Below are 12,486 nucleotides of genomic sequence, written 5' to 3'. Positions count from 1 at the left end.
AGGACGGTAAAATTCAAAACTCAGAAGAAAAACTTACCCATGGTACGCCAACACGTAGGGTAACCCACTGGCTCCTGAATCTTCACGAACACGTACCGGCTGTTCCAACCATCCCCAAAGCCTCTGACACCCCTCGAAGGTTCCTCGACCAAAGGGGCGCCGTCACTGGATCGAAGATGGTAGAACCCATCTTTGTTCGCCAAAGGAGAAAAGTAATAAGAGTATAAAATATTATGCAAATCCATGGAGTTCTCCAAGCACTTGGATAGCCATTAAAGTCCTCCAGGTTAGGGGAGTAAGTTGAGAAGGACAGAAACCAAAGAAAGATGACACTTCGTCTATAAGAGCAGAAATAACACCCCGGAAGCTTGCTTCCAGATATGGAGCGCGTTTGAACTCGGTCAGACTCCTCATCCCCACTGAAGGATGAATCAAGTACTTCCTCCTTATGTTAGCCAGGTCCCCTCTCGGATCTCAGAACGGGGACCATCATCAAAGAAACAAGAACGGAGCCTTCTCAGGGGCGCCATCGGAACCACTTCACTATGAGCCTCAAGAACATTCCCCAAAGATGGAACAGGGGACGAGAAAGGATCGGTAAAATGACGACGCGGCATTGTACGACCACCCAAGAGCAAGGACAGAAATTAGAGCAGCTCGGGATTCATCTTTCTCAGCTAAGAATCAGCGCTAGAGTTGGGTTGAGGCCAGCTAGGAACTATCGTGAATCTCTATTTATATCCGGGTCGCTCCCTTTTTCCGTGGGATCCGAAAAGGAAATAAGGATGTTTCCAAATATCTCGAAGAATCCCTGATTTAAAGAATAAGCGGCGAAAAGGAAACTCGATCTCTGCAGAAAAAAGGGAAAATACTTCCTATAAAGAGGAAAGTGCACGTTTTTGGAAGAATAAAAAGAGCATCTAGTACGGGCCCCAGCCCCCGGTCTATCCTCTGCATATCAGTGCATGTAGCTCCTCCTTAGGGAACATCAGAGCTCCAGGCTCCATCGTATCCAAGACATCATCAGAAGCCCAGAGCTTCCCATCTTCGACAAGAATCATCAGACCAAGTAGCACTAGACCCCGGTCTGATATAGGGGAAACTGATCATCCCTCGGGTTCAGAGTACGGTTCCGACCTGAGTGGAGCCCGGGATCGCATGATTACTGGAGCGATGTCCTGCCTAAGGGAAGCCTGCTGAGAATGAGCAACTCCGGTTGACTTGAGTGCACAGGTTATTCCCCGAGTTCGATGAAGAAATCGAGAAATAAGGGGCAAACTGTTGGGGAAAAATACTCAGGTATTGAATTCCTCCAGACCCCAGGCAGGACACCGGCCTCTGGATCCCTGCTGGAAGGAACCCCGGTTCCCAGGATCCCTGCTAGAAGGAACCCCGGTTCCCATGATCCCCGCTAGAAGGAACCCCGGTTCCCCGCTATGGTGTTTTTCGGGCCCGGTCCCAGGATCGCCCCCTTCCTCCGGGAAATGGAAAACTTCGGATGATAACCTTCCATATTTCCGAATATGGAAGAGTTTAACTTAGTCCAACCGACTAAGGCCCGGCTTAGGAAGATTATATAAAGGGAACCTAAACCCTAAAGCAGGGGATCGACACTTCGAGACTTAGAGATTAGAGCTAGGCGGTTATAACTAGGGTTCTTACTCAAAACTGTTGTAGTTCCAGCTCTTTAATCTAATAAAAACATCTCTTCAAGTCTACTTCTCTCTAATACTCACGAAATTAATACAAATACTAGCCTTGTCCATCGTTCTATGGTACTCACAAAGATCCTACACAAAAATTCTCTAACAGAGGGCATCTTGACATTCTTCATTCGCGACATCCACTACAGAATCCCTCTCTCCGCTCTCAGCACATTCTACGTGTTCCAGAACACCGAGCTTCAGCACGCCGTCGTACCTGACTTCGCAGGGAGGTCACACTTTTAGGAGCACATCGCTATGGGCATTTTCGGCTCCGGCTCAGCTCATCAGACGGACATTCGTCACCCGACTCTGCGCTACTTCATGAAGGTCCTTGCCAACACTCAGTTGTGCAAGATGAAACCTAGTAGTCTACTATGCGGTGATGAGCTCACATTAGTCTACTACGTGGTGAGGAGATTGGTTAACATCGAGGACATTGAGGAGCCCGCAGACGACACATGGCTCAACCTAGGATCCCTTTTCGTTGAGCATCTCGTCAAGCTGAAGATGAAGCTGTTCCAGTCCCAGGGAAAGAAGAAGGAGACGGTCGGGAGTCTACTTACACCGATCTTCAGACACTGCAGAGTACCACTAGATGATGCTACGATGAACGACCAGATCTTCTACATGGATGCAGCGCACCTCACGAGTGGACAATGGCTCAAGGGGAACCGCTACTGGTGTTTCAGGGATGAGGATGGCCTGCACTTGGTACAGCTACCCCACCGTGCACTCACAGACTTCTCAGCAGGCCTCGCCAGCATCCAGTTTCATCCCAACCTAAACCTCCTCAGTGCTCCGTCGACCACCCCGCACAGCTACACTGTGCAGCGACCTGTTTAGCATATTTATAGGATCAAGAGTGATTTGGAGGAAAGTGATGATTTTAGAGCATTTTGGAGATATTTGGAGTAAGCACCCGAGATGACCATCGAGCACGACCATCGGTCGACATTGAGGAAGAATAATCGATCGATGTTCACATATTGACATCGATCGACAGCGAGGCGCGCAGAAAGCCCATTTGGTCTCAGCCGACTTAGAGCCCAAGTCTTCACCTATTTACAAGATTACCCCTGACGAGTTTTAACCTAATTATATAAAGCTTTGTCAACATGTTAGAGGCAAAGTGTGCTTTCTTGTTTTACTGATTTTAAAGCAAAGGTTTTCTAGGATAATTAGTAGATTGGAGAGAAGATCCAAACAGATTTGTGATTGGAACTCCATTGATATCTATTTATTTATCTATGCAGTTGTTATACCTTATTGCTGTTATGAATTGCTTAGCCATGTCTAAGTAGTTCTCTTGTTAGATTTTAGGGTTTAAATAGGTTATGAGGGATTAGCCCCAACTATATATTGCTAAGTTGTGATATTCATCTTTAGGATTGTCATTAATGTCTGTTTCTAGATTAGCTACCTAGAACTTGCCCTATGAGTCGTAGACATAAGTGATAGCTTGCATATCACCCTGAATCCATCCTAACTGAGCTAAGATTGCTAGAGTAAGGCGAGAGATGAACTAGGAAGCTTAGTGAGCATATTTAATCCGCGCATTAACGCTTGACCAAGAGCGTCGGTCGATATTCCAATTGACTAATCGGTCGACATTTCAACAAGTGTATCGATCGATATTCCTATAGAACAATCGATCGACACTAGTCAATAGACAAACTTAGAAAGCGAAAGCCTAATGGTTTGTTATTAAGTGTTTAGCTCTATAATGTCTTGCATACAACTTATTATGCATCTGTAGAATTATAATCCTGATTACCTGAATAAAAACCCTAAGTCTAGCTATTTCCATTTAAGTACCAAAACCCCAATCAATCAATCGAGCAATCACTTGCTCACAAACCTGTAACTTTACATTTAAAACACTAAACAACCTAGCTTAACTAATCTGATTAGATTTATTAGGTTCCCTAGCTCTTTGTGGATTTGATCCCTAAGTATTACAACTGAACCTCTTATTTGAGAGAGTAATTCACTCCTTAGGGTAATTTGAGTGATATCAGAGTTCCATGAAATCTTCTATCATGTCCGTAAAGATTGACATCATGCATCGTTGGAAAGTGGCATGAGCATTACAAAGACTGAATGGCATTCTGCGGTATATGAATGTTCCGTAAGGGCATGTAAAGGTAGTCTTTTCTTGATCATCAGGATGTATAGGGATTTGGAAAAATCCCGAGTATCTGTCAAGAAAACAGTAGTATTGGTGATTTGCCAATCTTTCCAACATTTGATCAATGAAGGGTAAAGGAAAGTGATCTTTTCTGGTGGCAGCATTTAGTTTTCTATAATCGATACACATTCGATGTCCAGTGAAAGTTCGTGTAGGAATTAGTTTGTTTTTATCATTCTTTACCACTGTAATTCCACCTTTCTTAGGTAGAATATGCACGGGGCTTACCCAGTTGCTATCCGAAATTGGGTAGATGACTCCATCATCTAGAAGTTTGATAATTTCCTTCTTAACAACTTCTTTCAAATTCGGGTTTAGCCTCCTTTGTTGTTCCACTGACGATTTGGAATCGTCTTCTAAGTGAATTCGGCGCATGCACAGATTTGGAGATATACCAGGAATATCCTCAAGAGAGTACCCGATAGCATTCCTATACTTCCACAGTTTAATAAGTAACAACGCAAGCTCTCAGTTTGTTAAGTTGGCATTTGCGATTACGGGGTAGGATTTATTTTAGAGAAAAGAGTATTTGAGTCTGGCAGGTAGTTGCTTTAACTCAATTTTTTGTGCTTTCTCGGGATCCCAGTTTTCTAGCGAGGATGGTCGATCGAAGGCGGCCTTCAAATATCGATCGACGTTGATTTCCAAATCGTCATTCACCATGTCATCGACATTTGTTAATTCTACACTTGCGTCCATTAATTGCGCGTATTCATCAGCCCTTCTGCTGTTGCTAAACGTCTCCTCTTCTGTAAATGTGAGAACTTTTTCCATGGGATCATCTGAGCATACGTCTATGAAGGCTTTTTCAGCCAACTCAAATATTTCATCCATGTAAGAGGTTTGTTTATCGATTAAGGGTCGTCTGATCAGTTTTTCCATATCGAAGGTCATTGGAATGTTTCCAATGTTTAGACATATTCGACCTTACTTCACGTCGATGATCGCACCAGCGGTAGCTAGAAGTGGTCTACCTAAAATGAGGGAATCTTTTGGTTCATTCTGGTATTTCAACATATCGAAGTCCGTTGGTACGTGACAGTCATTAATCCTTATTGGCACATCATCTAGTACTCCCTCAGGTACTTTAACGGACTTATCAGCAAGAACCAAAGTTATTTTGGTTGGTTTGAACTCGTCGTATCCCAGGGATATCGCGACAGAGTGCGGCATTAGATTTACGCTGGATCCCAGGTCAAAAAGGGATCGAGGAAAACTCTTGTTTCGTATGCTGCAATCCAGAACAAAACTGCCCGGATCAGGTCTCCTGATCGGAGTTTCGCCTTGGATTATTGCACTCACCTTGTCTGAAACAATCATGACGTTGTGTTCGACAGCTGGGAAGCTGTTGGATACCATGTCCTTAACATACTTCTTTATCGAAGGTGATACTTTTATGGCATCAGTTAGTGGCATTTCCAGCGTAATTTTAACGAATGCTTTCTTGCAGATCGCTTTATCCAATTCTCGCTTAGTTTGCGTCTTGTTAGGAGGAAAGGGTGGCAAAGTCCTATACACTCTCTCAACTGCTGGTTTAGCTGGACTGGTTCAGCTCGGCGGATGGCCGAGCTAGTCGCATTATCAATCCAGCTCGGCGGATGGCCGAGCAGGTCGCGTGTTCGATCCTGCTCGGCCATCCGGCTCGGCAGATGACCGAGCTGGTCGCGTGTTCGATCCAGCTCGGCCATCCGCCGAGCTGGTCACGTGTTCAATTCAGCTCGGCCATCCGCCGAACTGGACTAGTCCAGCTCTTCGGATGGTCGAGCTGGTCGGTACAGCTCGGCGGATGGCTGAGCTGGTCGCGTGTTCGATCCAGCTTGGCCATCCGCCGAGCTGAACCAGTCCAGCTCGACGGATGGCTGAGATGGTCGCGTGGTCCATTCAGGTCGGCCATCTGCCGAGCTGGACTGGTTCAGCTCGGCGGATGGCCGAGCTGGTCGTTTTGGTCGATCCAGCTCGGCCATCCACCGAGTTGGACGGTGTGCTCTGTCCACCCTTCAATAAAACAGGCATAACTTATGCTTTAGGATGCTGATTGACCGCAGACCGGTGGCATTTGAAAGCTAACTCAAAGATCTATCTTGTATCAAAAGATGGACTCAATCAAACCATGGCGAGATCTTCATCCATAGCTAAACATCTGACGTGTCTGTGCAGTTCTGCACCTCAAAAGGTCTGAGCAAACGAGTTGGACTGCGTGTTTGGTTCCGTGATCCATTTCTCTCGAGTCTTTTGCTCAGGAGCTTTTGTCGAGAGTGTGTTGAGAAATATTTCGTTTATTTTGAGATAACCGTTTTTGACCCCAACAATGTTTGCGTCTTGTTGTCGATAAAATATATCGATAACTCGTCGTATAACCTTTTCAATAAAAATTATACGAAATTTATATTGCGAGAAATACTTTCCGGGGACTTTTAGACATTGACTCCGTCGTGACCGATTTTGACACCAACAAGGTCTTTGACTTCTCAGATAGAAGCAATACAGAGGGAGATAGTAGAGATTCAGGGATACGTCGCTCGTCGACCAGAAGCATCAGCATCGATCGACATACGCAACAAAAAATTGACCGACAATCATAGACGCACATCGGTCGACGAAGCTACAAACCGAGGCAGGCTAGTACCAAAGGTGACATCAGACATGTCTGATACACACAACCATGGATAGGATATTTCAGCTGACACTTACGCTACACTTATGAGACATCAGTTCAACTTTGAAAGTCTTGGAGACAGATTACAGAAGACAGAGAACACAACTGCAACAATGAAGGACAGATGGCATAGAGGAGATGAAGCAATGAGAGACTTCACTGGTACATGGTTCAACAAGCGCAGAGAAAAGATGGAGACTTGTTTCCCAGCAAGTTCCAACTTTCCACATTACTAGTCGAATCACCTCCAAAAGTGAAGTTAAATGACTATAACAAAGCGCTGAGTGGGAGGCAACCCATTATTAGGTAATATTTAATTAGTTTTTATTAATCTAGTATTTAAGTTGGTTTTTAATTAATTCAGGTCATAAAAAAAAAGAGAGATCCAAGTAGACGATTGCTGTGAGTATCGACCGACGAAACACTACCAACATCGATCGACAGAACATCACCTGCCGCGACCGATATCAACACCTTTACATCGATCGACATCCATTCCGGTCTGGTATATTGTTCTAACTTGTTACATTGAGTCCTTATGATTTAGTTATTACCATAACTCTGATTGAATTTACACTGGGGACAGTGTAGTTTAAGTCTGGGGTGAGGTTTACTGATAGTAGTTTATTCATGAGTCTTATGAAAATGTTTTCAAAAAAAAAAAAATTTATTGAGTCAAGAAGGGGATGAACAACTTATTGATTTTGCTTGCTATCTAACCACACCATTCTAGACTTACTAGTTGCAGATAGTACTAAAGATACCAAAGTGGATCAACCTGTCAACTATGCTACACTTGCTGAGAGTGTTTGAAGGAACCAAAGCTGACCTCCAACCTAATTGAGCTCAACTCTGCTTGTCTTGGGGCTTGGTATACATGATGATATGATCATGGACCAGCCAAACAAAGAAGATAATGAGAGCATGGATGATCCAGCTGATGGAGGAGCTCTTGCCATATCTGAAGGTCCTATGACTCGAGCCAGAAGCAAGCAACTCAAAGAAGCCATTGGAGGATTACTTAAGACATCACTGAAGCAAGAAGAGAGTCTTGGAAGAAGCTTGATCAACCAAGACATACTTGCCACAATTCAAGCCATCTCAGCTCCAAGATAGACATCAAATGAGCAAGTAACATATGTATGCTCTTTTTCCCTATCTTTGGTTTTGTCCCACTGGGTTTTCCAAAGATAGGTTTTTAATGAGGCCATATGTTGCTTTCCTATCACTCATTTGATGATCTCAGTTCAAGACTTTATTTTAATTATTTATCTTTGATAACATGAAGCAGAATTAGGCTGCTAGACTTGAGAATTAAGCTGCCAGACTTGAGAACCCTTATAAGGTTTTATAAGGTTTTTATAAGGTTTTATAAGGTTTATTTTTAAGGCCCATTTAGAGACCAAAGAGCTTGTTCCTTGCCTTCTCTATAAATATGTGTCTGAAAACCCTAATAGAACTATCCAATCTTTTATTTTCAGACTCTTGTCTCTCTCTGACGGCTGCAAGTCTTCTTGTAGATCTGAGATTTCTTGAGTCTTTGTTAGTGTGTCATATCTAACAAAACCACAAGAGTGATTGTCTTGGTGTGTCATATCCAAGGGATTCACTTAGGAGTATCAAGAAGACCTCTCACATCTCTTTGTGTCACCATTCATTCCACAAACCTTGAAGCAGATTGAGTCTTTGATTCTCTGTTTGCAAGGATCTATCCCATTCCAACCAGAGAAGCATCCTAGGAGTGTATTATGTGGTATCAGAGCAAATTTCTGGAAGGAAGTTTCTAAACTCTCTACTTCTGTTTTCAATTTCGAAATTTTCTTATAAACCCTAGATCTGAAAAAAAAAAAAATTGAAATTCTTCTAATCTGTTTAGATCTGTTCTGTTTGGGTTTGTGGTCGAAATTCTCTGTCTAGATTTGAATCTGATTCGATTTGGGCTTGAATAGGTTGAGTTTTTCTTGATCTGTTTGAGTTTTTGGTCAAACTGTTCTAGATCTAATCTTAGGTTGAGTATCTGATTATTGTCTGATTTAGGGCTTGTTATTTTCAATCTGAGGTCAATATTGATAGATCTGTTGTTCTGTGCTTTGAATGTGATAAATCTGAGAATTTTTATTCTAGATCTGTGCTGAATCTGTTTCATCTCTTGTTTGTTTTCCTTATTTAATTTTGATTTTGAACTACTTACTGGCTTAGTCTTTCTCTTGTCTCAGGTACCATGGCAGGAGATCAAAAAGGAGAACTCACTAAGGATGAAAAGCTTTTACTTAAGGTTATGAGTGCTCAGATGCAGGAGAAGATGAAAGCCAGCCTTGATAAATTCCGGCATGAGTTGAGACAGGAACTCCAACAAGCTACTGGTCAGAGTTTTGAGTCTAGAAGCAGTGAGAGGAGACAAAGACGTGGGCATGAAGGCCGAAGCAATCACAAAGATAAATTGGCTGATCAAAAGCTAAAAATCCCTCCTTTCTATGGTGATGCTGACCCTGCTGCATACGTGGAGTGGGAAGAGAAGATGGAGTTGATTTTTAACTGTCAACACTCTGCTGAAAGAAAGAAGGTTCAAATGGCTACTGCTGAGTTTTATGGTTATGCTTCAAGCTGGTGGAATCAATTGGTGTCATCTAGGAGACACTATGGAAAAGAACCTGTTGCAACCTGGCTCAAATTGAGGGCTTTGATGTGTCATAAGTATGTTCCAAGACAGTACCACAAGGAAGTACTTCGAAAACAGTATGAAACAAAGCCATGCTCTTCAAACTCAGTCCAGGAACAACAAAGTAGAATGAGATCAAGTTCAACCAGTGTTATTGGTTTACCTAGCAAGACAACGAGCTGGTTCAGTGAGGAGGACATAAAGAAGCTGTCTCAGGTGATTATGGATGTGGAGAAACAATTCAGGGATACCCATACTACACGTCCATCCTTAGAAGAACAGAACCAGGAGTTAATCACTTCAGTCTCAGAACTTAATTCAGCAGAGCCGGTATCAACTACCTCTATTCAAGGAGATCAAGCCAAAGAATCATCAGTTGCCATTCAGAAAGATGAGCAGCCTGTTCAGAACGTCATGGTTCCTTTCAAACAAGCCATAGTACCAGAAGAGACACCCAGGGAACCACAAACAGCTTACAAAAAGGGACAACTGATTGTCTTTGATCCGTGTGATCTCCAAAAGACATTCTTGGATACTTTTCTGATCCATCTCTTTGTCTGGAACAAGACCAGAGCAGTAGAGCTTTCAAGACACGAACTGGGCATGGAACATGTTGTATTTGAGCCTGGAGGAGATTTGTGGAATCACAGGAACAATCCCATAGTGATTGAGAAGAAATCGGCAGCAACAACAATTGTTTTTGGTGATCTTTTACCATCTGAAGTTAAAGGGATGCACGTCTCAGCTCAGCAAGAGTTTCACTACGAAACCAATTGGAGAATGTTACCCACTCTTTCCTGGATCCAACAAACAAGACAACGCAATTGGGCTGGAAGGTTACAGATCTACTTGTGGAAACCTGGAGTATATGACAGCATACTTATCATCCCTGGAGAGTGCTCTGCTCGTGCTAGAACCAGCTTGGGTAATAAAGATTTGGAAGCTGATCAAAATGTCTAGCTTCTTGATCATGTCAAGGTGTGTAAGCCACTAGATTTGCAAAAGCTTCAATACCATTTCAGAGATTGTCAAACCAAGAGTGGAGATGGAGATTTCATTAGAGTAAATGGTGAAGTGATTACTGGAGTAGGAGGAGAACTCATGTTTTCTTCTCAAATCAAAGAGAAACCACCAGATGGACTCAGTCTACATCAATCTCCAAATAAACCAACCCGAGGACAAACAGTTTTGAGTGCTATACTTTTCTAAAGGAGAGGCTATAGTAATGATCAGAGTATCAAGAATGGATCCTTGGCTAAATTGGAGATGCAACAATCAAATCTTGGAAGCTGTCTAGCCGCCAGCTTTGACATAGGAGCAGTCCGAGGATCATATCTCAGCAACCAGAAGGAATTAAGCAACAAACTCAACTGCCATGGAAACTTAACTCATCATGGTCTCACGTCGAATTGGAATCATGTCCAAAGGTTCTAAATGAAAGAGTTATGGGCTCTACAAGTCGGGTGATTCTGTGTTTGCTTTGTCTGAACTTTTCTGAGTTTAGAACATCTCAATCCTGTCTATGGCGACCAGGTGAGCATGCTAAGGTAAATAATCATGTTTTCAAAAGTTCTTTATTTAATTACACAGATATGATGCACTTGTTTTTGTCAAAAGAGCCATGTGCAGATTTTAAGAGAGCTTGGAAGCATATAAGAAGAAACTACAAAAATGAGGAAGATAAGAGATTCAAACCACCTGATCTAGACCAGGATAACCACCAAGACGTCCCTGGCTTTATCATCATCAAAGAAGCACCTCCAGATGCAGCCTACAATCCAAAACCGAGCAGAAAAAAATTTGGGATAAGACTCTTACTTTATGACAACTTCGCATGTGCTAACTTGTTTTGTTTCAGTGTGTGTGAATCGGGTTTGGGGAATGCATCAGGAGTATGGAGAGCCCAACGTATCAGTTCCTTCTACCAAACAAATCCAGTCAGCAACAATGCCTATCAAAGAGGCTTGCAAGGTAAGTGTAATCTGATTATCAACGTTAATGTTACTGACTTGGCTCCTTTTGTTGCAGATGAGCTAGATTTGAGGACAAATCCTTTTCAAGAGGGAGGGGATGATATGATCATGGACCAGCCAAACAAAGAAGATAATGAGAGCATGGATGATCCAGCTGATGGAGGAGCTCTAGCCATATCTGAAGGTCCTATGACTCGAGCCAGAAGCAAGCAACTCAAAGAAGCCATTGGAGGATTACTTAAGACATCACTGAAGCAAGAAGAGAGTCTTGGAAGAAGCTTGATCAACCAAGACACACTTGCCACAATTCAAGCCATCTCAGCTCCAAGATAGACATCAAATGAGCAAGTAACATATGTGTGCTCTTTTTCCCTATCTTTGGTTTTGTCCCACTGGGTTTTCCAAAGATAGGTTTTTAATGAGGCCATATGTTGCTTTCCTATCACTCATTCGATGATCTCAGTTCAAGACTTTATTTTAATTATTTATCTTTGATAACATGAAGCAGAATTAGGCTGCTAGACTTGAGAATTAGGTTGCTAGACTTGAGAATTAAGCTGCTAGACTTGAGAACCCTTATAAGGTTTTATAGGGCTTTTTGCAAAAGTAACTCAAAACTTGAAGTCAAACAGAAAACTAACCTTTTCTTTTGACTCCTTTTTTTTTGAGATTTTAACCCCACACCTGCATTTTATCTACGAAAATGCCATTAACATTTTTTTTTTTTTTTTTCGAAAATGGCTTCTTTACTGTCTCAACCTCATCTTCTTCAAGTATTTACAATATTGTCACTGCAATGAATAGTGGCAACAACCTTGTACGAACTGTTTGGAGCTTTTAATGCCCTTTAATGCACGTAAATCTCTTTACACTCTCTCTGTTTCAATTGTTATGAACTAAAAACAACATTTCTTTCACTTTCTCTCTATATTCATCCAAAAAACTCAAGCTTTTGATTCAAAATATGGGCTATGGTTGACAGAGCCATATTTCTTTCGTTTTTACTTACGGTTGCTTTCGTTTGAGGTTCTGGGTGGTTGGAGAAGACCCTGTGTGCAAACGAAGTCATCTCACCTAGTTTAAGGTACGAATTTGAATTTTTTTTCAAGATCTGTTCGCGTAGAAGACTTACTAGTAAGTCATCTGTATGTAGAAGACTTACTGATGAGTCTGCTGGTCAAACGGACGACTTAAATTAAGTCGTCCAGCTTTGTTTGTTAAAAAAAACACTCCAGACGACTTATATATACGTCGTCTACGAGAAACGGGCTAGTTTTGCATTTGACCGAATCGTGTCAGATCTT

General features: G+C 42.3%; 1 protein-coding gene across 1 annotated transcript in view; it reads left to right on the top strand.

The window, feature by feature from the left end:
* Positions 1-11,375, top strand: part of LOC125587637 — a 39,550-nt gene extending 28,175 nt beyond the window's left edge. The window contains exon 3 of the mRNA XM_048758482.1: positions 8,767-11,375. Within this exon, the coding sequence (XP_048614439.1) occupies positions 8,772-10,169 (1,398 nt within the window). The 5' untranslated portion in view covers positions 8,767-8,771 and the 3' untranslated portion in view covers positions 10,170-11,375. The remainder of the gene's footprint in view (positions 1-8,766) is intronic.
* The last annotated feature ends 1,111 nt before the right edge of the window (positions 11,376-12,486 follow it).

Source organism: Brassica napus, chromosome C5, assembly GCF_020379485.1.
Source record: "Brassica napus cultivar Da-Ae chromosome C5, Da-Ae, whole genome shotgun sequence".
Classification (NCBI taxonomy): Eukaryota; Viridiplantae; Streptophyta; class Magnoliopsida; order Brassicales; family Brassicaceae; genus Brassica; species Brassica napus.
This window is presented reverse-complemented; position numbering and strand designations above follow the sequence as displayed.